This window comes from Balaenoptera ricei, chromosome 3 (assembly GCF_028023285.1).
Source record: "Balaenoptera ricei isolate mBalRic1 chromosome 3, mBalRic1.hap2, whole genome shotgun sequence".
NCBI classification, from domain to species: Eukaryota; Metazoa; Chordata; class Mammalia; order Artiodactyla; family Balaenopteridae; genus Balaenoptera; species Balaenoptera ricei.
In genome coordinates, this window is record NC_082641.1 from 66,599,258 (window position 1) to 66,627,252 (window position 27,995).

At 33.8% G+C, this 27,995-nt stretch overlaps 1 protein-coding gene across 8 annotated transcripts in view; it reads left to right on the forward strand.

Moving 5' to 3' along the window:
- Positions 1–27,995, forward strand: part of XRCC4 (X-ray repair cross complementing 4) — a 278,985-nt gene that overhangs the window by 151,606 nt on the left and 99,384 nt on the right. For all 8 annotated transcript variants that reach the window (XM_059916712.1, XM_059916705.1, XM_059916710.1 and 5 more), the window contains exon 7: positions 26,810–26,957. In XM_059916712.1, coding sequence (XP_059772695.1) covers positions 26,810–26,957 — 148 coding nt within the window. The remainder of the gene's footprint in view (positions 1–26,809; positions 26,958–27,995) is intronic.

Consider the following 27,995-nt stretch of genomic DNA (forward strand, 5'->3'; position numbering starts at 1 on the left):
TAAAAATTTTAATAGTATCAAATTTTGAGAGATTAAAAAATGTCAAATAGGTTTAGTTTACCTGACAAAACACTTGGCACTTTCCTTAATAAAAAAGACTAATTTCAAAGGCTAATTAATGTGACTTTCTTCTTGAAAACTCTGAAGGCGTCTTTTCATGATTTTTCAACTGCAGATCAAGACTTCACAGGAGATCTTTCTCTGCTATATTATGGTATAGCTTTCCAAAGTGAAATAAAATTAGACTTTGCTACCATTAGAGTCAGAATTCACGTGAACAATATCTTTAAAACATGGTGTGCAAAGTATTTTATACTTGCTGTAATTTCTATTACAAAGGAGATCAGCAATAATGAGTCATTTCTTTAAAAAATTTAATTGCTTTTTAAGTGACAGCCTTTGTTTTACATTTTATTTTAAACTCAAAGATAAACAAAACAAAAAAATAACATCTGATAGTTAAATGGAGAACCTCCCATAGTCATGCTGTCAGTTGGAAAGTCTTTATTTTCAAGCCAATTTCTTATAGCTCATGTTACAAAGAGTGTGATTGGCAGCTCAGTCACTTGGTAACTCAGAATAAGAAGTGTGTCGCTTTAAAAACATAAGATGAAGGTGCTGCCACTTTATTAGCATCTTTGTGTTGCTTCATTCACTTCATGCTTATTTAGGACCAGAGAATTAAAAACCAAAAATTAAATACTTTAAGAACTAATCTGTGTTGCTCACTTAGAAGGAAATTTTGACATTTGAATTCTGAAAAGTCAACCTCTTGTAAGAATTCCTTTTTGCCTAGGGGTGCTTGTGTATTGTTCTGTCTGCTTATTTAAATGTCACATAAGTGGTAACAACCCACATGTTTTAGATGGTACCTCATTTTAGTGCTACTTCTTTATTTGATTGTCAGCATCATGTAAATAAAATACATGTTCATAAGGAGAAGCATAGCCTATTTTAATGGAAAAGATTTAGACAGTGAGCTGAGAGCTCATGTCTAATCTTCCCTTTATTATTGTGGATAAGGATACATGTCCCTTACCTCTGTATCAGGCAGGGATTCTGGAAGCCATGTATCAATAATATATATGAAAGTGTTTGCACTCTCTAGAGCACATGGACTAATATTATTCTTGTCAATGTTACTCTTTGATTTAGGAGATAACGTTTTTCTTTGTTTCCCGTACTCTTTGTTCTGTGTTCTAAGAGGTAGATGAGTTAATTTACTGTTATTCCTGCATCACCTAGCACAGAGCCTTGCTCACAATAGAATCTTAAAATTTGTTTATAAAGTGGTGAATGCATCCTTTACCGTATAATTGAATATATTTGACATGAGCACAATAAATGCAGTTTACATTGGATTATTATTTTTAATTTATTTTACCTGTCATGTTGTTTAAACGTCATTAGTAAAATTTCACAAATTTGGTCTTTTATTGTTGTTACCTGGCATAACATCAGGACTGCCTCAGAGTTTATTTTAGCATCGTAATAATTGCTAAACAAAGCCCAGCAGTTATGATTTTATTTGGCGCAATTTCCTACCTATTTCAGAAGGATAAAGTATGGTTTATTCAGTTGTTTTTCTCTACGCTTCATAACACTTATTTAAACATTGTGTTATATCAAATTAGCCTAAAAGACTCCATTCATTCTCTTTTCTTTGGCTGGTGTGCCACTTACTCACAGATTCATTGACTATGATTGATTATAAACTGCCTGTGAGACCCACTTACATGGATTCGTCATTTATTAGAGTTTAAATGAGTCACAATTCCCTCTGCTATTGGACTTTACAACGTGTTATAACGTATTTTTAATGACTTTCCCTGCAAAATACACTTCTTTCATCTGCAGGTCAGCTTGGTTTAAATCTCTATTTTGTTGGACATCACCCCAAAGAAAACTTTTATTCTTCATTATTCTTTTCTTTCCATGAAATATATTCTTTCCTAAAATGTTTTAAAAGCCAAAGTGCAAACTAATTATGCTTCCATAAAATATTTTCACAGAAAAGTTGCAATATTCTACATCAGCCTTTTACATTTTCTGCATTCCTGATCAATTTTAAAATGTTCAACAAATGCCACCAACTTAATCGGTTGTCTACTTGCCTGATCATGAGCTCCTAAAGAAAAGGGATAATACCATGGTTTACTCTTGCTTCCCAGCATCAGCATAGTGCTTTGCACCTAAGGGGTAGCCAACATTTTTTGTCACACTGAATTGTCCTAATATTTCTATAAAAGGTCCATGAAAAATCTTACTAGGGAGAGCTCCACAAAAGTCTTTAGTAGAACTATTGCCTCAAACCAACAATTCAAACAGTAGCTGAGCTGTCACGTTTCTTAAGTGGTTGTGCAAAAGACTAGGCATTAGAGCATTGGGACTTTCATCTGAAACCACTCGTACAGTTTGAGGTTGAATATGTGGAGTTTTGTCCACATTCATCTAGATAACCTCTTTTATGCCCCTTTCATTCTAATATCTAAATTAGGATGCCTAGGATTATTTTAATCAAATTCTGTTCAAGAGCAAGGTCAATGAGTCTGGTAAGTTTCTGGTCAAAAGAGTAATGGGAAAGTGAACTAACATTGATTCTGTGCTGCTCTGTTGGGATGCCATGCTGTGTGCTTTATGTAATTTATCTCATTTAATCTTGACCACAATCAATATTAGGCCTTAGAGCTCTCAATTCAAGAGAGGTTAAGTAATTTGTCCAAGGTCATTCACTTAGTAAGATAAACAGCTAAAATTTGAACTCACTTGTGGCTGACAACAAAGTCTATGCTTTTTAATTACCAACTCTGTTATTCAGGTTCTTTTATTGTCAAGTAATAACTAGATTTGGTTGTTAAATCTTAACTTATTTTATATGGGTGAACTGACAAGATTTAATGTAAAGAATATTGAAGTCAGAAAGCTATTTTGACATTTATTATACTGGAAAATAAACAGTTACTGAGACATTATTTATTATTTAATTTGATGCATAAAAGGATCAATCTGTAAAGAACCCTTTATAGTTGAATAATTCCAATGTCAATATAAATCTTATTTCTCTAACTTTGACCTGCATACCCATGTGTTCTGTGTCTGTCTGTGCAGTAGGCAAATGGAAGTACCCAACCGATTTGATTCTGATTTTCTCTGGACGTGAATCCAGAGAAAGAATAAAAGCCTCCTCTACTCTTCCTTAATCTTCAGCACTATTGCTGTTGTTAATAATTGACTAGAGTCCTTCCTCGGTATCTGCTGGGTATTGGTTCTAGGACCACTGTGGATACTAAACTCCAAGGATGCTCAGTCCCTTATATAAAATGGTATAGTATTTGCATATAACCTATGCACATCCTCCCATATACCATAAGTCATCTCTGGATTACTTACAATGCCTAATGCAGTATAAATGCTATATAAATAGTTGCCAGGGTGCAGCAAATAAGTTTTGCTTTTTGGAACTTTCTGAGATTGTTTTGCCAAATATTTTTAATCCACAGTTGGTTGAATCTGTGAGACCAACTGTACATCACTTTTGAAACATTAATTTAGTATAGTATAATTGATTTTTTGCTTACTGATTGCTGCATTAGGGGCAACTCATTCTTCCCCAGAAAAACACAGATCTCTCTTGAATTTATATATTATCCAGAAATGTTTATTTCCTATAACTTCCATTTTAAAAAATTTTAGTTACCAACAATAATTATTGAGTGATTTATACCGCAATTATTTACAGCACTATGAAACCTAGGATTCCACTGTAGTGCTACCAATACCTTAGTTCTCTCATCAAGGCATTTTTTGCTAACCTCTTGCATCTCATTTTTCTCATCTATAAAATGTAAGGAGAAAGTTAGATAATCTCTGAAGTTCAGCCAGCTCTAAATTTATGGTTTTCCAATGCATTTAAAGTCTGCTGTTTGTTCTACAATATAATGAGGTCAGGGAAAGTCTGTGGTGGCCTAGGAGATAACTGTGTAATGCCATTTGGTAGAAGGGTGTTCCTAAGTTTTCTTCTACCTATTGCCATCCCAATAATTCTGAAAGGAATTATATAAGTGACTCACTGCTGAAATCACAGCTTTATTTCCCTCCATCTGATTTTTGGAAAGTCCTAAGGTATTTGATAATTCTGCCCATCAGAAATTATAATCTAGAAATATAATCAAGGGGAAACTTAAAAGGTATAAAATTTATCATCCTGGGCTAGAACATTTCTTCTATGTCACTAGGAAAATGTATGTTTTATCTTATTTGTATTGCTAAGTCGGGGCAGGGGATATATTAATGGAGACTACTATAAGTTCAAAAAGGTGTAAATTTAAACCTCTTTAAATATATCTTTATGATTTACATATTTATATAGTATTAATTATACCTTTAATATAGTATCCATCAATACTCAATAAAAATTAGCTGAAGCTAGCATTATTATTAATATCGCTATTACTATTGGTAGTGGTCATGGTAAGATGTACCACTGTTAAATATTATATTTTATTTAAATTTTCAAAAAATATCTAAAGAAAATGTTGCCAATAGCATTCGTTCTAGAAATTCAAATATTTATAAAAAATATTCCTGGAATTTAATCTTAGTAGAATTTGATGAGATTTATGAAGAGTTATAGTGGCAGTACTCAGAAAATAAGAGCTTGCCTCTTGGACAAATACTTTTGATTTTGGGAAAGGATCTGCCAGGCTTCAGAGAAATGTAAATTGTTAGGATAAACAATGAGCCTTCATCCCTGTGGGCCTTTCAGAATTTGGACAAAGCTGCTGTGCACTAATAATCTTTTAGTGCTTGTTTGTATCAGTAGATGTTACTAAATGCTCACAAAGCTCTTTCTTGGGCAAATTCTGTAATTTGCAGATTGATTTTAAATAGCACAAAGATAAATATTAAAGGATGAGCTAGGAAATAAAATAATAAACACTAATAAATGCCAGTAGACCCAAAGCATTCATCTATGTGTGTATATGAGCAAATAAGAGAGAATTGTATTTACATAAGTGATTTTGCTGATGTTGAAGTAAGTTTGATTTTTCCATGAGTCAATTTATTCTTCATAAAAGAAGCAAGCTTACATCATACCTTTTAGCTATATGGTTCCCAGGTTCATTAGTAATAAAAAAAAATTAAACCATTTTCTTAGGAAATGTAAAATTTTTTAAGATACGGAATTTTTGAAGCATAGAAACTAGGCAAAATAGGATTAACTTTTTCTTTCAGAAATAGTTGCTAAGAGACCACCAATAGATGCAATGATTCCAAGTTTCAGGCAGCTCTTAAGTAGGCTTGTATCTCTTTATAAAAGTTGTTTAATTCCTGTTCACACTAGACTATGTCATTAATAATTAAATGCCTAATGATTCTGTTCTCAGAAAATTTTAAATTTTGTTGGGGAGAAGAAAATAGTGTGTTAGAAAGCATCAAATTAATTTATTTACTTCAACATTTGTTAAGCGCCTGTTAGGTGTTGAGCCTGATGTCTGGCTCCAGGGATGCCACATTGAACAAGATGTTGTTTCTGCCTTTTAGGAGTTTAACTTCTATTTGAGGAAAGGAACAGTTAATTACAATGTAAAGTAACAAGTGTACATCATAGAAGGTACTTAGTATATGGTAAGTGAATGAATGATTAATGAATGAATGTTTAAAATGCTATGTAGAAAGTACCCTGAGGTAAAGAGGATGGTTTACAGAGCTGGTGAGGTTTGAGCTGTATATTGAAGAGTGAGGAGTAAAACTAAAGAGTGAGAAGGTTGAGAAGGTAGTACAGGACATTCCAGGTAGAGAAAACAACATATGCAAAGGCATGAAGGTGCTTTGTTTTTTGTTTGTTTGTTTTAAGAAGAATAAAAGAGTAGGACAAATTCAAGGAAGGGAGACAAGTTGTATGTGACTGGCTCCGAACATGTGTGGCAGAGTGGTGAGAAGTGAGCTGGACAGAAAGTCTGAGAGTGTTATGATTAGACTGACATTTTAGAAAGGAAACTCTGGTTAGAGTGTGGAGGATGGACCAGAAAGAGGAAACCCAGAAGGCAGAGTTGAATTAAAAGGGTACTGAATAAAAACAAGAGAAAATAGTGTCCTCCAAAATAGAGGGGGGAGAGACAGCAGGCTGTTGGAGATAAAATTTGACAGAACTTGGTGATTTCTTCCACACGAATGGGAGCATCCTGACTTTTAGGTTTCCATCGTAATTTAGTAGGTAGATGGTAAAGCTAGAAATCAAAACTAATGAATTAAAATTTTCACATGCTAAATTTATGTTTGGGAGACCTCATATTTTTTTTTTTTTTTGGCCGCGTTGGGTCTTCATTGTCGCGCATGAGCTTTCTCTAGTTGTGGTGAGCGGGGGCTACTCTTTGTTGTGGTGCAGGGGCTTCTCATTGTGGAGGCTTCTCTTATTGTGGAGCACGGGTTCTAGGCACACGGGCTTCAGTAGTTGCAGCACGCGGGCTCAGTAGTTGTGGCACACGGGCCCTAGAGCGCGCAGGCTTCAGTAGTTGTGGCACATGAGCTCTAGGGTACACAGGCTTCAGTAATTGTGGCATGCAGGCTCAGCAGTTGTGGCTCACGGGCTCTAGAACACAGGCTCGGTAGTTGTGGTGCATGGGCTTAGTTGCTCCATGGCATGTGGGATCTTCCTGGACCAGGGATCAAACCTGTGTCCCCTGCATTGATAGGTGGATTCTTAACCACTGTGCCACCAGGGAAGTCCCGAGACCTCAGATTTTTCAAAAATATACTGGAAACAGTTGGAATCCTGTATCCAGAAAGCACACAACGGTAGATGCTTGTGCCTTTGTGTGTAGGTGGTTGCTGAAGCTGTGAAAGTGGGCAAGGTCTCCAGGGAGAACCAGTACCATGAGATGCTGAGAGCTCTGAAACTTACCCTCTAAGGGCACTGTCAGAAAAAACAAAGATTATTTTTGAGGGATTTCTAAAGTAACCCAAAATAAGTAATACAGACGTGTGAAAACCAATCTTTATATTTGACATCTGGTTAATGTCCCACAGGACTTTCAAAGAGTGATTCATTTACTGTGTTAAAAATTCAACAATAAAAAATAAATAAAGAAAATTAAAATTTGAGTTGTAAGATTTTTAAGTTAATACATTTGTTAAATCATTGGATTCATATTATTTATTTTAAAATCCAAACAGCACAAATCTGTTTTTCTTGTAATGAATATAATATACATGTGAATTAATTCTGTTAAATAGAGTAATACTTTCCCAGTGCCAGTTCACTGATCCTTTTTTCTTCTCACCTCAGAAGAAAAGTCTGTCTCTTTCAAAAATGCCTTATGCTCTAAAATAAGTCTTTCAACTTTTACTTATACAATAAGAATATATTTCACATTTCAACTGAGTAAACACATTTGTCTGTATGTGTGTGTAAAGCTGACACACATTTTATGAAACACTACTTACACTTGTTATATCTTATGATCTGTGATATTCTCTAAGATATTTTATTTAAAAAAAATCTGAGTACCATCCACCTAATTTATTTTATAACTTACTAATGGGTCACAACCTGCAGTTTGAAAAACTCCGCTCCAGACACACTTGCCCTCCTTAATCTCTTTCAGTGTCTTGCTTCATTCATGCTTCTCCTCTCACCTGTACTAAGTTTCTTCTGAGATTGTAAAAATGTTTGATCCTCATTTACCTGAAAATAAATTTAAAAACTCTTCAATTTTGCTCTACTTATTTTTAAAATTATTTTTGAATCCAACCTTCATTTACCTCCAAGTGTCTCATATATATGTGAGACATTTACATATATATACATACACTATACTTACCGATATACGTGTGTATACACACACACACACACACACACACACACACACACACACGCACACACACACACACTACACTTAGTCCCTTAGCAGTCCCATCCAAAATCAGTTCCTTTGATAATATCAAACACTTATATAACAGTTAATGTGCCAGGCTAGGTGCTTTACAAATGTTAACATATTTAACTTACAACAACAGTATGAAGTAGGTACTGTTATTATCCACAGTGAGATTAAGTAGTTTGCCAAGGTTACACAGATAGTCAGCAAGGAAACTGGGTATCTTAAAGTAATTTCTGTAACACCACATTGCTGTTTGTATTTGCAAACAAGACACCTCTCTCTCTCTCTCTCTCTCTCTCTTCCCCCCGCCCCCCGCCACCTTTATATATTGTTTCCATTCAAAATCAAACTCATCTTTAAAGTCTGAGATGTTGTATTCGAGTAATAGTCTAGAAGTAGCAGTAGTTGGTAAGTGTTCAGGTTATACACCTGTCTTCGAAGGATAAGAATGATGTTTTAAGGGTTGTGGTGTCATTAAGTTAGTTTTGCAATGATGAGAAGGTTGAGTGAATGTTCCAGCAAAAAATGAAAATATATTCAGGAGTGTATTGGTTTGCTAGGGTTGCCATAGCAAGCCTGGTGGCTTAAACAACAGAAATTTATTTTCTTACATTTCTGGAGGCTGGAAGTCCCAGATCAAGGTGTCGGCAGGTTTAGTTTCTACTCTCTTGTTTGCAGGTGGCTTCCTTCTCGCTGTGTCCTCATGTGGGCTTTTTTCTGTGTGTGCATATCCCTGGTGTCTCTCTTCTTATAAGGACAACAGTCATTTTGTATTAGGGCCACTCATACAATCTCATTTAACCTTAATTACCTCTTTAAATGCTGATATCTAAAATCAGTAGCATGCTGAGACGTATTGGGGATTAGGGCTTTAAAAATATGGATTTGGGGGGGGGGGACACAATTCAGTACATAACAAGGAGTTTCTTATCATGAAAAAAAGGTAATCTCCTGCACATAGTTACCTGGATTGTGGATCGATTTAATGAAAATGAGAGCTAGCAAAGAGATATTGACAGATAGAGCATTGATCCTGAATACTGATGTCAGCAGGGTAAAGGAGGCAATAGGTTAGGAAATTGGAAGCACATTTTAATGATGTGGAGAAAGGAAGGACAAGACAGGAAGATGTGCTAAATTTGTTAGCCTAACCAGCCTCCCTAGATGCAAGCAGAAAGTTGATGTTCAGAGCTCTGCAAAGCTTACCTCTTGCTTCATGCCAGACACTGAGAAAGTCTAAATTAATAGAGCGTGGAGTAAGTGATAGTAGGGATGTGGCAGATGAAGGCAGGCTCTCAGAGCATATCTTTTTGAGATAATGCATAAAGTTAAAATGTTTGGAATTTGGGTGTAATTTGAAGATATTATTTTTCTAAAATTCCAAAAATTGTACTATTTTACGATGGTGAATGTAGTAGAAAGCTGAATATAACTCTCCTCATCATGTACTTTAAGTATTAGTTATTTCTTCCTTATTATGGATTAAATTTTCCTATTTTACATGTTTAGTAATTTTTTTTATTATATACTAGGCATTGCGATCTTTATGTTGTTGAGAGTCTAGAATCTGTTGTCTTCCTTTAAAGAGTGTTGAGTTTTGTTCTGGCAGGCAGTTAATTTACTGGCAAACAAGTTTGACCCTTTTCTTTTCTTTTTAAGCTTTCTTAAGGTGGGTTTAAACATTTCAGGAGTATCGTTGAATGCTCAGCATTTTCAGTGTGTTGTTTTACTCTGCCTGTCAGAAGTTCTACATCTCTCAGTATATATGTAACATCTGGAGTATCTATTCAGCTCACAGCTCTGGCTCATCAGCTATTTTCTGCTGGGCCTCACAGTCTTGCTCTCTGCACTTGCAGCTTGTTATTCATCCAATAACTTAAGGTGACCCTTTTTGGGGCTCATTTTTTGTGCAGTTATTTCTTTTTCAGTACCCAGCCCCGCAGGTTCCAACTATTTAAATGACACCAGACTCTGATTTCTGCCTCTTCAGTTGAGTGAAATCATTATGCCCGGCTTGAGTTCCATCTACCTCCCTGTGCTGCGGCCTGGAAAGTGCCACCAGTCAGAAAGACAGAGTGGTCCTGGGCTCACCTCTTGTATTTCCCTTTTTTCCGGAAGGATAGTCCTGCATTAACTACTGTCCAATGTGGAAACCAATTATTTCTTCCTGAGGAATTGAAAACACCTTTAACCTGAGTTATGATAAAATTAAATTCAGCTTTGTAGAGGTTATTTTTTTGCTGAGGTCAATTTCATATATTCATACTAATATTACTACTGTGTTGAAGAAGTTAAACATGGCTATATGTTAGCAACATATCAAAGATAAATCACACCAGTTTGAAACATTAATGTAAACCACTTTATAGGAACCCCATCCTGAGAAGGAGCAGCCTGTTAAAATCACTTGTGTTGAGAGAAGTGTTCTGAGAATGGTTCTACTAAAGAAAGTTTGTTTTCTTAGCTTTTGATGTCCTTGGGTAACAAAGTCAACATTCTTCTGTATTTAATGAAAATAGGTTTGGAAATAGCAACAGGTGTTTTGGTAATAAAAAACTATTCATGGCTTAAATCATTAGGGTGCCCTGTTTTCTTTATTATAATTACTGAAACGAGATTTTGAAATTAATCTGTTGCCGTGTAGACTTGAAGAAGGGAGTCTAGGAAGTGACCTTATTGATCTTTGGACCTATCATGTTTAGTATAACAACTTAGAGTTAGTAGATTTTAAAATAATTTATTGTCCAAAAACGTAAACAAAACAGAAACATGTAGCTACTAGAAACCTAAGAATATCATTTGTATTGTCATCATAGAAATAACATATTAATAAATATAAAATAAATAAGGAAAAGTTAGACAAATTACTTTTTGAACGACTGTATAAGATTTTTTTCATGAATGTCAAAATGTGCCAGTGTATTTAAATTTCCAATTTAAAAATGTTTATGTGATATCTGTATTTAAAAAGAATGATTGTTTACCTAAAAATTACATGGATAGAATAATTGTTTGAGAGATATTTAGAAATATGTCATGTGATCAGTGAAGAAAAACATATAAATTAATTTTAGATAGAGGTTCAATAAATATTTCCTTCTTGGTCTGTCTTCTCTCCCTCCCCATTATTCTCCTCCATCCCCTCTTCACCCTTTCTGTTTCTCTCTCCCCCTCCCTGCTTTCTGGCTTTATTTTAAAAATAAATACATAAATTTGGATCTAATATTATTGTGTGTTATCGTGATCTACTGAAAAAAAAAGCCTTGAGGCCAGGTCTCCCAAAGTGGTGAGATAGTGATCTGGGTAATCAGGCAGAGGTTCCAGTTACTTCCCTGAGAGATAACATTTGCATTTTGCCAGTGTATCTGGATAATTGCCTCTAAAGCCTGATTTTCTGTAACTGTAGAGGCATGGCATGAGGGTGTGTTCATACCATCCTCTTTCCCAACTTTGATACTTTATGATTGAATTGCTTATTTTTCCTTATTTGTGTTCTTTCTACTTCCCTAAATTCAGGATTCAAGGCAATTGTTTGAGTGTCACGATGGGCTTGACATCTATGTTGTTACACTGGCAGCCAAGGTCCAGCTCTTGGCAAGGTCTTAAATCCTGCATGATTATAGTGGGAAGCAGCAGCATAGCACAGGGAGATCAGCTCAGTGCTTTGCGATGACCTAGAGGGGTGGGATAGGGAGGGTGGGAGGGAGGCTCAAGAGGGAGGGGATATGGGGATATAGGTATGCATATGGCTGATTCACTTCGTTGTACAACACAAATTAACACAGTATTGTGAAGCAATTATACTCCAATAAAGATCTATTAAAAAAATAATAATAAAATATAAAAGTTTTGCAACATACAATATGAATGCACTTTAAATAAAAGACAAAAATTTAAACCTTACAGAATTTCTAGTTGCTGCTTAAACCATTTTAAAAATGTACCAAGTGTTAAGAAAGGAAGGTGATTTTTTTTTTTAATCTCTATTTTCTATTCCATTGTTGTTCCTAGATTATTATCCCTTATGGGTAGAGATTGTGTCTATTAATTTTTTTAAAGGGCAATTTTATAAAAGGCTGGTATCTATTTAATGCATGGTTTTCATGACATATATATTTAACTAATGATCTATATTAGTTTACCCATAAAGAACAATTACAGGAGTCTGTATACTGGCTCAGCCATTTATTAGCTTTGTGATCTTGGGTACTTAATGTCTCTTGAGTGATTTCTCATATGGAATATAAAGATGATAATAATGCCTATCTCATAGAGTTGTTGAGATTCAATGAGTTAATCTAAATGAAACACTAGAATAATGTAGCTAGGTATTTGCCATTATTATTAAAATAACAGCTAATTTATTCATATGCTAGTATGTCTTAAAGTCTTACTGTTATCATTGTTCTATGTAAGCAATCGTACATCCTATGTGCTTCTTATATAAACAGTAAATGCAAAGTATATGCATTCTGCTATGATCACAATGTTTGTCCCCCCCAAAATTCATATGTTGAAATTCTAATGCCCAATGTTTGGAAGTGAGGGCTTTGGGAAGTGATTAAGTCATGAGGGTGGAGTCTTCATGAATGGGATTAGTGCCCTTATAAAAGAGGTCCAAGAAAACTCCCTTGCCCCTTCTACCATGTGAAGAAGGAGAAAAAAGTCAGCAATATGCAACCCAGAAGAGGGCCTTCACCAGAATCTGACCAATCTTGCAAAATCAGAATTTAGAGGCAATTATTCAGATACACTGGCAAAATGCAATCTTCACCAATCTGACTAGCCTCCAGAACTGTGTGAAATAAATCTGTTGTTATGAGCTACCCAGTTTGTCATACTTTGTTATAGCAGCCCTAACAGACTAAGATACATTACCATTTTCTTACATAATATTATTTTGTTTCTGTTTGATTAAAAACAATAATGCATTTTCATTTAATAGTCTTATTAGAATTTAGAAATGTGACCTTTCAAAGTTGATTTTCTATTTTTGAAAGTATTTATTTCAATATATTTAAATGTTAGTACACAAAGTGACCTAGACTTAGAAATTAGATCACTTAGAACACAATGATCTAGTCTAACCCTATAATTTTTGAGCTTAGGAAATTTAGGACTAGTAGAGTTATTTTTTAAATTTCTCTATTAGATGGTGTCTTAGCTGAGGATTAAACCGTGATCTCCTAATTCACATCTAGTGTACTTTTAACTACTCTGTGCTGATATTATAGGGCTCAAAAAGGGGGGAGAAGGTCTTTGCTGTCCGAATATTTGAACAGAAATGTATTTCAAATTGTCTAAGATATCTGATTTGGATGATAAAGTTTGTGGGTATGTGTCTTTCTCCTGCCTGGTAACTACTCTCTGTGTCACTACCCTTCTAATAGCTCACAGATTAACATACATATCTAAGAAAGAATTGTATATTATGAGCAAAGAAACACATGCCTAATTGCTTTTGCTGTGTAAAAATGTACTCTTTTTAAGATGTGAAATATTTATGAATTGACAATAGCAAATCTGCTAGAAGATTTAAAGCACGCGGAACTTCGGTTCTTTGACTCTACTCTGAATTTATCATTGGTAACTGGTATTTGAGTTACTCATCATTAGCACTATTGTGCTAATGGATTAACACCTGTTGAGACTTTTCAAAAACATAAGTAATAACCTATGACTTATTACATCAGAATTTTTAACAGGTGAGGGCTGGGGTTTTACATTTTTTACGTGCTGAGGATTATAAAATGCACCTCCTGTTGAGAGCTACTGCTATAAAAGATAGTTTTGGTGGTTATGGGAAACAATTTAAAAAAACCCACCACCTAAAGGAAGTATGGTCCCTAGGTAATCTTTTATACTATTGCTACACCTGTATAGGAATCTTCCAATAATATCATTCCAAATATGTTGTAAAGAACACCAGTTCCTCAATATGTTAATAGGTTTTAGTAGGGAAGTTGGGGACGTATTCTATAAAGTTTTAGAATTACAAGTTTCAGAAAACACAAGCTTCATATGTTTAAGATCTTCAGAATGTTAAAATAGAGTTGTTTCCCAATTCATTTATGGATTCTTTTATGGTGAACTCTTTTGTATGTTCTACATACCAGAAAAACATAAAACAAAAAAGTGTGGGAATATTCAGACTTAAAACTACATTAATTCTGAGAAATCTTCCCACCAGAGGGATGACTGTGGGCAGGGGGACACAATAAGGTTACTGAATAAAAAATGTTGACATTTTCTGTCTATTAATACCAACTTAATTTGCCTACTTCTGAGTAATTATTTGACTCTTTTCAGTCATGATGAGTCAGGATGGAACTCAAAACCTTACCCTTGCCATTCCTGTTTCTGCTGAATCTATACTCATCCTGAAAAATCATTCTTATACAATACTCTAAGATACTTTTACTAAACTATTAGAGTTGGCATTAAAGATGATATCCAAAAAAAAGTAAGTATTTTTTTTTATGTTTCTATTGAATCAGTACCTGAACCAGAAGTTTAAACAAACATTTGTGCCGAGTCCACGCTAAGACAGTAACATCAGCTTTTATTCAAATGATTTATGAACTCATTAAATTTACCTTTTTTTCCTCTGCTGTTTGAATTGGTAAAATAAATTGGACAGTGAGTTTAAGCCTCTTTGTATAGTCATCTACAATAATCATGTGACCAATAAGAAATGTGTTACTGTCTGTTGAATACTCATTCTTGAAAGTCTCCATTTCTTTCACCCTCATGTTTCTGTATTTTCTCTATCAAGTTATTTGTCTAAGTTTCTGCCTAGTTATTATTATTTTTTTATCTTTGGCCTTGTTTAGGCATAATTCTTCTCACTTTTATTTAGGGCATTTACAGTTTTTGGTTTTCTAATTTATGTATAATCTATATGTATTTATATAGATATGGATCCATTTATCTATCTGAATAAACACCAACACAAGTACAGACTTTTTTTCTGCTTCTGTACTTTCCCGGCTATGTTATGATAACTTCCCTCTGTAACTGTGTTTCTTGGCTAAGATGTCTGGTAACCATTATTTACAAACAATATACTCTTTTGTACAAGGTTAGAATATTCTCCGCAAGGGCATTTTAAATGCCAACTGTAGTTTAATGTATTAGGTTTTGAATTCAGTGTTTGCTTTATAATGAATATTACAGGCTTTTTTTTTAGAAGTTATGTTTATGGATAAACAAATCAGTCAAACTTTTATGTTATTTTTTTAAAAATTATTTTTATTGGAGTATAGTTGATTTACAATGCTGTGTTAGTTTCAGGTGTATGGAAAAGTGAATCAGTTATGCATATATCCACTCTTTTAGATTCTTTTCCCATATAGCACAGGGAACTCTACTCAATATTCTGTAATGGCTTATTTTGCTATTTTTGTTTATGTTTAACTACAAAAGGTTTGCTCTCTTTTAGAGTCTATCTATAAAATCTTCAGTATTTTCCTTGGTGATATTTTCATTCAACAATGACACTTTGAGCACCTATAACATACCAGGCAACATGATGAACTATTTTCCTAAATGTCAGTTTATTATGGATTAATTATAAACATCAAAAATGTGGGGATACACAGCATTTACATCATTGGAAAGACATTACTTATATTGGTAGTCTTATCTTTTTTTTTCATTTTATACAAAATTATAATGCCTAAAAATTTCTAGCTCTTCATAGTAACAGTTTGTCCATTTTCATTTTTGACTAAACATTATGGTAAGTGCATCTGTGCAAAAGCTTGTTTTATGAATTTCAGGGAGAGTTAAGACGCATAACTCTGTGAGGTCCGCTATGGTATGATGTCCCTACTTCCCATTTCATGATTAAAATACCTTGAGAGATTGAAATTTGGACTAGTCGTTTATGAATTATAGTGAAGTGGCATCATATATATACTTAATTTAACATTATTTAACTAAATTTTCTAGATAAATATAGATTTTACAAATGAAGAAAATCACATTTTTAAATAGTTCTGCTGACTGCCTGCTATTCTACTTAACAAGTGTATGTCTACAGTAGTGGATATAGTTAAGCCTGACAAGAGTAAATACCATTGTGAAAAACCTAGGAACAAGTATGACTAACTTTAAAGTTTGGGGCTATTGACAAGGAAACGGTAATTACTGATTTAGGTAGCCAAGCAAATAAGGTGATAATGTGACCCAGGAAAGAAAACAATGAAAAATTAATTTGGAACCATAAAGAAATCTGAATAAGGAAGCATCAGAGGAACTGATACATCTTTCATAGAAAGTTAAGATAATGACATTAAACTAGAAGAACTAGGAATTGAATCTTTCTGTATTGATGATGTGTTTAGATTATTGAAAACCTGGGGTAATTTTCTTTCTGAATGTAATTTCTCTATGAAACTATGTACTATGGTATTCATTAAGTAGTTATGCATGAACATTATCATACAGAGTTATATGTACTGTGTATTATTGTACTTATTGGACAATTTAAGGAATTTTCAAGGGTAGTTTTGCTTAATTGTGATTGTTTGCCTTATTCACTGACTTTACAATAAAATTTATCTACTTCTCCTTAGGAAAACCCAAAACAGTTTTTCTCTATTTTCCTTCATCTGTGACCTTAACCACTCCTCTATACTGCAGTGATAGAAGGAGTAAAACGTACTATAAAGGCACAGAGAAGGGATATCTAATTGACACTTCGAAGGCCTCCTGACAGAGTAATATCTTTACTGAGATATCAAGGATGGGTGTGAGTTAGCCAGTGGGTGGCAGATGGTGGAACAGTATTCCTAGAAGAAGATCACATGTGCAAAATTCAGGAGTAGAGAGAGAGGTAGAATGGAACATCAAACAAAATTCAGTAGGGCTGTAAAAATAAGCTGAATCAGGAAAAGTAGGAGACAATAAAGTTTATTAGGAATTTTATCTTTGTCTTCAAGGCAGTAGAAGAGGACATGACTTGATCAAATTTGTATTTTTAGAACAATTCTCCTAGATGTTTTGTAGGGAATGAAGTGTAACTGCTTTGGCCATTTATAAGCTATAGCAATAATCTAGGTAAGAGATTATGGAAGTACTGGGGATGCAGAGGATTATTAGACAAATTTAAGAACTTTTTAGGAGGTGCTGATTGGATGTGTAAGATGAAGTTTTGGAAGGCATCAAGAATGATTGTTTGGCTGTTGGCAAGTTGTAGGGATAATGGCATTATGAAGGCTTTGTCCTGAGACTGCACATTACTGAGCAACATGTTGAAAATGATTGCTAGACAAGCTTCATAAACATGTGAAGAGTATACATTCTAATGTGAAGATCTAACGTGAAGAGTATAGATTCATAATAAACTAATAAATTTCTGAAGTATTATTCTCTCTGTCAAATCAATGCCTAAAATATTTTTTGCTCTTATTTGTTTACTTTTGAGTATTAAGATGAAAGAATATACAAATTATTTGTTTAAAAATAAACACTTTACAGGGTTTTTATTGAAAAATTAAAAATCCATAAACATTATGAAACAGTGTAAAATGTTTGGAAATGTAGATGTTTGGAAATGAAATTTCTGAAGAAAAACTTTCTCATTCGGGTAAAGCATTTAACCCGAAACTAACTTAAAAGGGCTTAAAAATGGTCTGAAAGCACATTTCTTTTTCTTACCAAATTTAGATAATATTAAGGTAATCATTTTTAAAAAGCATAACAACTTAAATTGTAGAATCAGGGCATTTTTTTTTCCACTGGAAATAACTATTTGGTCTAACTTCTCCACACCTGATTTTGTGGGTTAAAAATAAAAACCTTCACAGAATTGTTACGGGATTTACACTAAGTCATTAAGACGTTGATTAACAGAGTCAGGTTTAGGATCCTTGTGAAGTATTTTGCTAATTCTTTGTAAACATTATCTTAGTTATTTGACCATTTGGCACATATTTTTTCTTAATCCTTCTTAGTAAAAGTATTACTTTAATCGCATTTGGTTTGAAAACTAGTTGGCACAACATGCCTAGCACCACAGATCTGGGAATCTCCCTTTTGAAAAGCATCCCACAGTTGTCAAGGGACACCTCGGAAATTTAACTTCATATTTGCCTCTTCATACAACTACTCCAAACTGGCTAAGTGATACCAGAGAGGCATTTACCTTATTGTAAAGGAGTTTAAATAAGTGCAAATAAGGCACTTTTTCTTAATGTATCAAAGTTATTCTAAATCTAAGAGTAAGCAAATACTAGCAAAATGAAGTGGGAAAGTCTATCATGTCACAGAACCACAGTCAAGTTCTTCTTCTTACCCCTGTGAATATTCAAAGAAAGGGTTTGTGCTGCCGGCTAATGACTCTTACCTACCCAGTTCACCAGCAGAGGAAAAAGAGGTAAATTTAATGAGTTAGTAAATCATTTGAGTAAAAGCTGATGTTATTGTCTTAAAGTGGACTCAGCACAAAATGTTTGTTTAAAACTTCTGGTTCAGGTACTGATTCAATAGAAACATAAAAAAAAAAACTTACTTTTTTTGGATATCGGCTTTGATGCTAACTCGAATAGTTTAGTAACAGTATCTTAGGAGCATTGTATAAGAATGATTTTTCAGGATGAGTACAGATTCAGCAGAAACAGGAGTGGGAAGGGTAAGGTTTTGAGTTCCATCCTGACTCATCATGACTGTAAAGAGTCAAATAATTACTCAGAAATAGGCAAATTAAGTTGGTATTAATAGAGAGAAAATGTCAACATTTTTTATTTTGACTTGCTAGTTACGCTAGTGATCTTGTCCTAGTTCTAACCAGTTCCCCTAGAGTCACTGCAGATAATATAATGGTAACACATTATTAAAATAAAAACAAACTGGAAGATTCCCTGTATCATTTCATTAGTTTTTATATTTCACTTACTTTTGTCCATTTTTTCCAGTTATACTAGTTCAATAAAATCCTCTTGAAGCTATATAAAATGTCCTGGTTTTATTAAAAGTTGGCCAACATAAAAGAGGATGAAAATTTTAAAAAGCTTTAAGTCTATTAAGAAAATGCTGGAAAAAAATGTCTTAAGTTGACAGAAGTCCATACCTGACTCATGTACAACAATGAAAGCTTTATGTTGGCTCCAAACATTGCATGATGTAGGTCATAGGCAGAGACCCCTTCATAAAGCTGGTGAAAGCTGAAAAATTGTGGTTTTGTTTTCTGAAAGCTTATTAACCATTAAAATGACTTTCCAGTGTTTGTTATTTTGAATCATAAAATAATATAAATTGAAGGCTAATGTTTGCTCTTTCATAAACTGCTTTTCCCTACTAATATTTTTATTTTCTTAATGTTAACTGGACTGACAGCAGCAGGCATAGCTAATCAATAGTGTAGTATTTTATGTAGATTTAAAGTAATTTTTTTAAAGTTATTATTAACTCTATTAGTATTTTAGAATTTATGCCAATCAACTAATATTTATTGAGGAATTATTATGTATTAGAGACCATGCTAGTCCCTCTTATACTAACAGTGAATAAGACAGGCTCAGCCCCTGCCTTCATGGAGTTTTATAAATATTAGATAAATTATTAAAAGTATGATGAAATCTACTAAGGATGTTGTGGGGACTTATGAAGGACTACCTATAAAGGTAATTTTACACTTTCAATTCAGATATGTAGTTCGAGCTCATTTTGGAACATCCTTAAAACTTAATTTTGAAACCCAGTCTTTTCTTATCAGGTTGCTCAGAGTAAGCTAGTCTTTTCATTTTCTCCTTTGGGAAACCTACTTCAGAGCTGGCTGATACTAACAATTATGCTTTCAAAAGAAATACCCATACAAGAAAAAAAAAAAAAAACCAAAAACCCGGAATAAGAAATCAAGTTATAATTGGTGTTTCATAATGAAAAAAGAGGAATTAAAGCTTCACAGGTTAATTTGGAAAAATAGTAAAAGGTTGGAAAGTTCTGCCTACCTTAGAACTTTCAAATCCGTGCCTTTATAATTGCTTGTGTAACTTATGGCTTTCTTGCAAAAATAGTTGTGTCTTTCTGCCCTTCAATTATACACTTTTTGAATACATGGTGATGGTGTCTTTGGAATAGTGCCTGACACATAGAAACTACTCAATAAATATTTGTTGAATAAGTGAAAGAATAAATGAATCCTTAAGATTTCAAGAACTGAGTTCATTTGATATTAAAATTCTTAGAAATATATTTTTAAGTGAATTGTTTTGTAGATATGGAACAAAACTTAGTATATTCAACTTATATTTTTTCTACACTGTGAACACTTCTGAAGCCTGTATTTTATCTTTAGTGGCCCACCCTGCCTCTGACATTGAAAGTATTGGATTTCCAAAGATGACCTTTTGGGTTACCCCAGTGTCAGTATTTGTCATTAAGTCTGACTCCCATCTGTGCTGGCTAAAAGAGGAGCCTGACTTTTGGAAAAGTGTATGCACATGGATGTGCGCGCATACATGCACTTTTAAGTGTTTAGTGCGATGTTAATTATCAGTTTATTTGGTGATTGCTAATAATAGGTTAGACCATTGACCTTCCGTGTAAGATGGTCATCAGTTATTCAGGTTAGATTGTGAAAGCTGGGTAGAAACTGATTACAGATTGAGAAAAGGGCTATTTGATGAACGGTGAGGGAAAAATAATGTTTGCTTGTTTGGTCAGATTAGAAATTTACTACCTCAAGATAAGTCACTTTAAGATACTGCTTATTGAAGTATGGTGTGACTAACCTTATCTAAGCTTTTTTTGCTTATCTTTATACCTGTCAGTAAGACAAACTACAGAGGCACATTGGTTGGTTATTTTCCTTGGTGAAAGAAAGAGTATGTTTTTTGAAGTTTCAGATTTACTTAGGGTAGTATCTTAAGGTTTGGATTTTGGTTTTTCCCCTCAATATTTTACATCTTTCAAAAGAAAACACAATGACTTATTGATTCTAACACCTAATAAACATTTATGAAATGAATAAATGAATAAAATAGCAAAAAACAGCCACAGCAGACTGGCTGCTCTATATTCATAACAGATGATAGTTCTGTGACAGTTGGGTTATTTTGAGTTTGGAAAACCATGAACTTATCTTAATTTTTTTAATTTAATTTTTATGTGCCTAAGAAGCTATAGAAGATAGCCTGAAAGTTCTTCAGATTCACCTAAATGAATCTCAGTATACAGGTGTTGAATTATAATGCTATATACCAGAAACTTATATAATAGAAAATAATAATAATAAACTTCTAAAATTAAAAAAAAAAAATGAATCTCAGTTTGATCTTTTGTAAGGGCACACACATTTTGTTAATAATACTTATTGCTGATATCAAATATTTCTGACAATATCAAATATTTCTGACACTATGATTTATAAAACAGTTTTTATTATCCCATGTAATCATGGTTAATATACATTTTTTCACAGAGGAACTTAGAGATTCTGTAATACGTCAAAGGTAAATGGCAGAAATAAAGATCCCGACCCAGGTCTTCTGATTGGATTTTTCCCTATACTTCTTCTGAGGTCCATAAGTAAATAAGTTTTGATTAAAAAAATAAGATACACATTTCAAAATAAGAGTTCAAGTCATCACATTTCTCATGTATAACACTATTGGGTAATACATTAGGAATATAGCAAACTATAAGGCATGGCCTCTAGCTGTTGGGTGTTCGTAATCTATTTGGGAAATAGGAGATATACATAAAAAGAATAACAATACAAGATAGTATGTGGAAAATGAGTGGTTCAAACTATAAGCCCTATAGAGAAAGGAGAGATTGCTATGGATTGGAAGTGCTAGGGGTGACTGAAATGACTGAAATGGGCTGTGCTGAAGGGGAGCACATAGTTGAGCCAATAGAGGATTGGAGGACATTCAAGACAAGGAAAGTGAGGAACAAAAAAGGAAGAGGTAGGAAGCCTGGAGCCCTTGGAATAGTTTATATGCTATGGTAGAAGGTTTGTGGGAGGTATGGTCAGAGAGGCAGGTGAGGGTCATGTTGTAGGGAGATTTGAATGTAGGACTAGGATCTTAGGACTTTATTTTATAGGTGATAGGGAACCACTCAAAGTTTTTTGTTTGGATATGGCATATTGTAAATAGCATACATTTTTTTCTGGTCTAGGGACCTGAAGATCAGAGCCTCCTTCATTCAATAATTTAAGAGCTAAGGAGCCATTGCCATGAATAACATGCCTCAGGACATTAATTTTTTTGTGTGGGAGGGAGGTGGGTTCAGGGGCTGGAGATAGGTGTATATGTTTGGCGGGGGACCAGAAGGAGAATGGTGACAGTCTCCATTACAGTTCCATAGACTCTTTGTGTATGTGAAGATATGTATATTATGAAGAAGGAAAAAAAAATCCATAGATATGAGATAATAAAGAATCCCTAATAAAATTAATTATAAAGCTGAAAAATAATTTTTTAAAATACCAATATTTAGGTGTTTAATCATCAGAGACTTAAGTTTACCAGGTAGTTTAACTCATGGGGCTTAGGCAGTTTAGCCAACAGTGTCATTTCACTTCAACATTGAGAGCACCCAGGAAGGCCAACACTCTGCCTCTCTCATGTCTGAACTACTGCTGCCAAGCTCCTGCAGTTCTTCTGTCAGATGAGAAGAAGTGTGGCTTTCTGTGGAGCCTCCTTTTACAATAACAAGACTTGTGTAAAGATTCCCCATTTTCTAGATGCAGTGAACCTAATTAGAGCTTGAAATTCATCCCACAGCTCTGCCAATCAGTATTTCAGCTGTATTAAGTTAATTGGCAATAGTTTTTTCTTTTCTTTCTTTTTTCTTTTCCTTTCTTTCCTTTTCTTCTCTTCTCTTCTCTTTTCTTTTTTTAATTTCCTGGAAATGGTGAAAGACACATTGTTATGACAAAGAGACTGATGATAATATTAAAAACTGAGAATTCTGGTTGTGGAATCTCAGAAAAAAACTCCCCTGTCAATATCAGATTCATACTCTTCTGCCTGGATTTGAAAGCTTGCAAATTTATTTAACATGTCTCTCTATCTTCTTTTTCCTTCCTCTCCTTACCTGCTGCCCATACTTATCCAGTCTCATTTCCTGCATCTTTTTCTCTCATGAACACTCCTGCAAACAGGCCACACTCCTTCTCATTACCCTTTGAACATTTGTTATTCTTTCCAACTATATTCAAACTCTTCCTCACAGCTAAAATGAATATGTATTACCTGGTAAACTTAATATGAATTGATTTTTTTCCTTAAAAATGGCATGCAAAACTTGAAACTGAAAACATTGTCACCGTTAAAAATATGTAGGGTTATGAATAATATAGACATTTTGGAAGTTTCATATTTGGCTTTGTGTAGATGTAGTTCAGATCTCTTCTGTTGTATATAAAACAGCTTTGCTTGTTTCAAGATCCAGATTCATTGTTCAAGACATCCAGAGTCAGAATAGAAATAAAGTATACAGCCTTGAGACCAAATGGAATGTGAGGACCAAACATCAGCACAAGTAGTGGAGAGAGGTGGGATGGCTTGAAATTTGAGGAATGCTCAAGTTGAGCAATTTAACACGTAGGTACCAGATGTTTGGAGTAGCGCCTCATTTTCCTGGTTACTGGCATTGCAGTGTGAAGAGGAAAGGATAAGATGGAATGTTTTCCTTTTGTAAAAGGCTATATAATTATTATCAAAACTTCGTGTTAAAGATATATATATTAAGTGAATCTATTACAGTATGATTCGCTATTGCATGTATGTAATAAACTGAAGGGAAAACTGTTTCTCATGGTGCAAACACAAACCAGAAAAGGTATATTTGGTTTAACCAGTAATTAAGCTTATATGGTAGTCCTTTTTCCTTATGGCAGTGTTACAGAGAGCTACACTGTAACTGTGAAGAGAAAGGAATAAAAATGGTGCAGTAAACTGACATGAAACTCTTGGTTATACAAAACTCTTTAAGTTCTTTGTGGTACATAATGGTAGCCACCAAGAAGTTTAAACTGTAGGAATAATAATAAATTATCAGATTAGGTTTTCCCACATATACAATGATCAGCTAAATATTTACTAACAAGTAAAGACAAAATCATTCATGAACTTGTTCTATAAGCTTGAAGAAGTTCCAGCTGTGTGTCCTTTTAGGTGTTCCAGTCACCCCCTCATATAAAATGTTCACTTTTGACAAATATAAAGATTCCTGAGGTAGGAATGGCAATTTTCCCTGGCATCAGGCAACCATAATCATCCAGCATTCACAACTAGACACAGAACTACTTGAAGATTTAGCACAGGGCATCATCTCTAAGAGTAAACAGACCTCACTGGATTCTTGTAGCCTGTTCATAAAATGGTGGGGAGTATCTCTAAAATATTTTAGCCAATTTTTGTATCTTAAATGCCTTTAATTTTACTCATGAGAGCTCATATGCAATATTCATCATGCATATTTTCATACCTTGTTTTCACCAATAGATACACATTTTTGTCATTCAGTATACTAATTAGTAAATCATCAGTTATTGAGATGCAAATAAAACAAGTGCCTCTAGTAGCCCCCTCAAGTATATAGACTTTATTATTAGAATCCCAGAAAACTACTCCTGGTCCATAATTCTTAAGTAGATGCCACGCTCTTACTAATACACACCTTTAATCACATTGCATTTTAAAGTAAATTCTAGGCATTATAACAAATAATATAACCATTTGACCTATAAAATATCCTATTGGGTGCCAATGCATAAGTTGTTATCTGGAGTTTTGAAATGAATGGCAGAACTTTTATGTAACTTTATTTTTTAAAAGTTCACCTTACCTTTTAATTTAAACTTAACATTCTTCCCTCATAAATGTCCAACATGTCATTAAATGTAATCTTTCTCCATTTTACAAGTCTATCTACAGTTGAAACATCCTCTAACTCTGATAATTTTGCTAGTTTTATTCATAGACAAGATTGTACTTTGTTGAATGCTTATGTGATTGAGTAAACCCTGTGTAAGAGCTGACTGGGTAAGAAATCAGGAAACCAGAATTATCTTCCTTAGTCACCTCACAGCTTAATAAAAATAAGGGAATCATTCAGCTGGAATACGTTCAGAGAAAAACCCCTTTTTATTTACCTTTCTTTACTCCCAATACATTTTTAGAGGTTAATAAAATAATGTATAAGAAATCTAATGGAACTTACATGTCTTAATAACTTAAGCAGCTTTGGAAAGTAAAATATGCTTTGATGAACATTCAGTTAATATTTTATCAATAAGTAATTTGCCTACCAGGCAGAAATATTTTTTAATTGTCAAAATGATAAAATATAAAAGCAAAAGCTGTGTGGTATGGGCAAGTTACTTAACCTCTCTAAAGCCTTGGTTTCCTCATAAGTAAAATGAAGTTAGTAAGTACTTCACAAGGTTAAAGATTAATAAGATAATATTTATAAAACCCATAGCAAAGTGTCCAGCACATACATTCTCAAAAATGGTAGTTATTTCCAGGAAAAAAAAATCAAAAGAAGCATTTCAAGAGAGTGGTCAAAAGTGTCCACGTGATGTCAGGTCACTCAGAGAAGCCTGGACTGCACAGAATGCAGACTTTTCTTCTAGAATGTGATATATGTGTGCCTGAACAACTACTCACTCTGCAAATTAGCACACTAAAATTAATAGAGCTTATGGGAAAAAGAAGTTAAGTTTTGGGCAGAGCACTTAAAGTCTATGCAGCTTTACATTGTTGTTGTTAGTTCTCCAGTTACAATCCTAACAAAAACATTAACTCCATTAAATCTCTGACAACATTTGCACCAAGCATCACAGTCAGCTAACCCTTTGCATCATTATACTTCCTCTTAAATGGAGGAGATAGGAGGTATTGAATGCATTTGATTACACTAGTTTCATCAAAATTAAACATCTGATTTGAGATACAGGGAGAAATGTCTTCACAGCTCTTTAGGCATAATTGCAGCTTCAGCAGAGAGCTTAACTTTTGAAAAGTATAGGGTTCTTGACTCCACTAAACCAGCCCCTTTTTGTGCTAACGGGATGGACTTGTATAGGATTTTTAGACATTCATCTCCACTTCTTAAGGCCTTTATACATTGCTAAGGTTTTCTCTTTAATTGGGGTGAAAGCTTGCCCCTGATCACTTTTAAACATTAACAAGCTGGAAAAAAATCATATGAACCAACAGGACATCCAGAGTCCAAATTATACTGATATTGTTCATGATTTACCAATAGCAAAGGAGCTCTTCTCTTTTACAGAAAAATGTGTTTAGAGAATATACTGTGTATTGGATGAAAGAATGAATATTCTGAACTCCCCTAAAGCTCTTGGCAATTAAGTTTTTCATAGAGAATAAAGGAATATAAATCAAGCCTGTTTCTATTGTTGCTTCTGTTTCATGTACATCAAACATTTTTCAGGGTAATTTAATGGTTTAGCCACATTAGAGACATCTGATAGTATTTTCTTACATTTTTCTTGTGCTTATTCCCTACAGTTGGCTAAAAAGTTTATGAAAATTATCTCTGGATCACTAGGAGAAGTCCCCATTCCTGCTAACAATTACTGTTTTACTGTCAGTTTGATTCATTATTCCCATAGCAGTATCCCCCCCCACCAAACACCTTTTAGAGGTGCCTCTAATTCAGTTTTATCTATGCTTTTGAGAAGGTTGTTGCTCAAGATAGGCTAAGACCATTTTGATCAAGTTGTTCCGTGTGTACAATATACTTCAGATTTTATATTGGTATTAAAGTATTATATGCTATCTAACTAGCTCATTTCACCAAATCTGAATAAATTAAAAAAATAATTTTGCTATATTTCAATGTGTCACTTTATATCAGTGCTCAAGCGGCAAGTTGATACTGTGCTCAAAAATTATATGCGTAATTTTGTTGGGTCACATTTTTATGTGATTTTATTTTAGCTACTGTAAGAAGAGATGATTCCATTATTTCAAGTCCCGATGTCACTGATATTGCACCAACTAGAAAGAGGAGGCAGCGGATGCAAAAAAATCTTGGGACGGAGCCTAAAATGGCTTCTCAGGAGCATCGGCTTCAAGAAAAGGAAAAGTAAGTCATTTTATTCTTTGCCAAATAGTGAGATGACATTTAAAAATCTAATATATCATCTTAAAATTATATTTTTATTTCTGAATTTACTTAAGGCTATTTTTAAGAACAACAATTATGATTTTGGAAATTGTAAAATGTTTGAATCAATTTATTTTCTCTGGTTTTTGGTTAATTCCTATTAATATTTAAAGCGGAAGTGCTGAAAATATAAGTACATTTTTTTTCTTGTGGTTGTTATGGATTATTGAGAAATGGCATGTAGGATACTAAGAACATTAGAATCCAGCTTGTGTTCAGTAAAGTACTTCGATCGAATTTACTGCTTTAAGGAGACTCCTAGAACATTCAGCTTAGCCACTTGATTTGATTATGCTTGGTATTTTTTCAAGTAAAATGTCTCTTTGTAGTAATCTATTTATTTCTATTAGATTTTGGAATTATAAACTGTATTTTCACTGTTTTTCACTTTTTTGGTTCAGACTGCCCTCCTTCAGTATACATCCCAATTTAGTTGTCATATGTTGAGGTGTTGGGATAACTAACGTTTCATTGCAGTAAAACAGTCTGCATTTATAAGGAATATTATCAGTTGAATCCAAAATGAATGTACAAATCATTTGTACGTGTGTGTGTGTGATATATATATATGCCCTAAGATTTTATTTCTTTTTCTCTAAACTTTTCATTAATTTAGCAAATGGTAGTTGAACAATAGCCTTGTGACAGATGATATTACAGACCACTGGTATTCAAAGTATGGAATGAGGATCTGAGGGTTCCCAAGGCCCTTTGTGGAGATCCACAGGGTCACCCCTTCTTCAGTTCCATAGCTATGTGAGGCCAGATTTTCTTCATATATTTTAATTAAAATAATATGTCATATCTGTTTGAATGCAGAAGCTAATGAGAATCTAACTGTTTTCATTCAAGCCAGCCATCAACATGTTTGCAAAACATTGCCCTCACAAGATTTTTTGTTTGGGAAATATAATGATTTTTATAAAGAATATGTTATTCATGTTATCATATACTCGG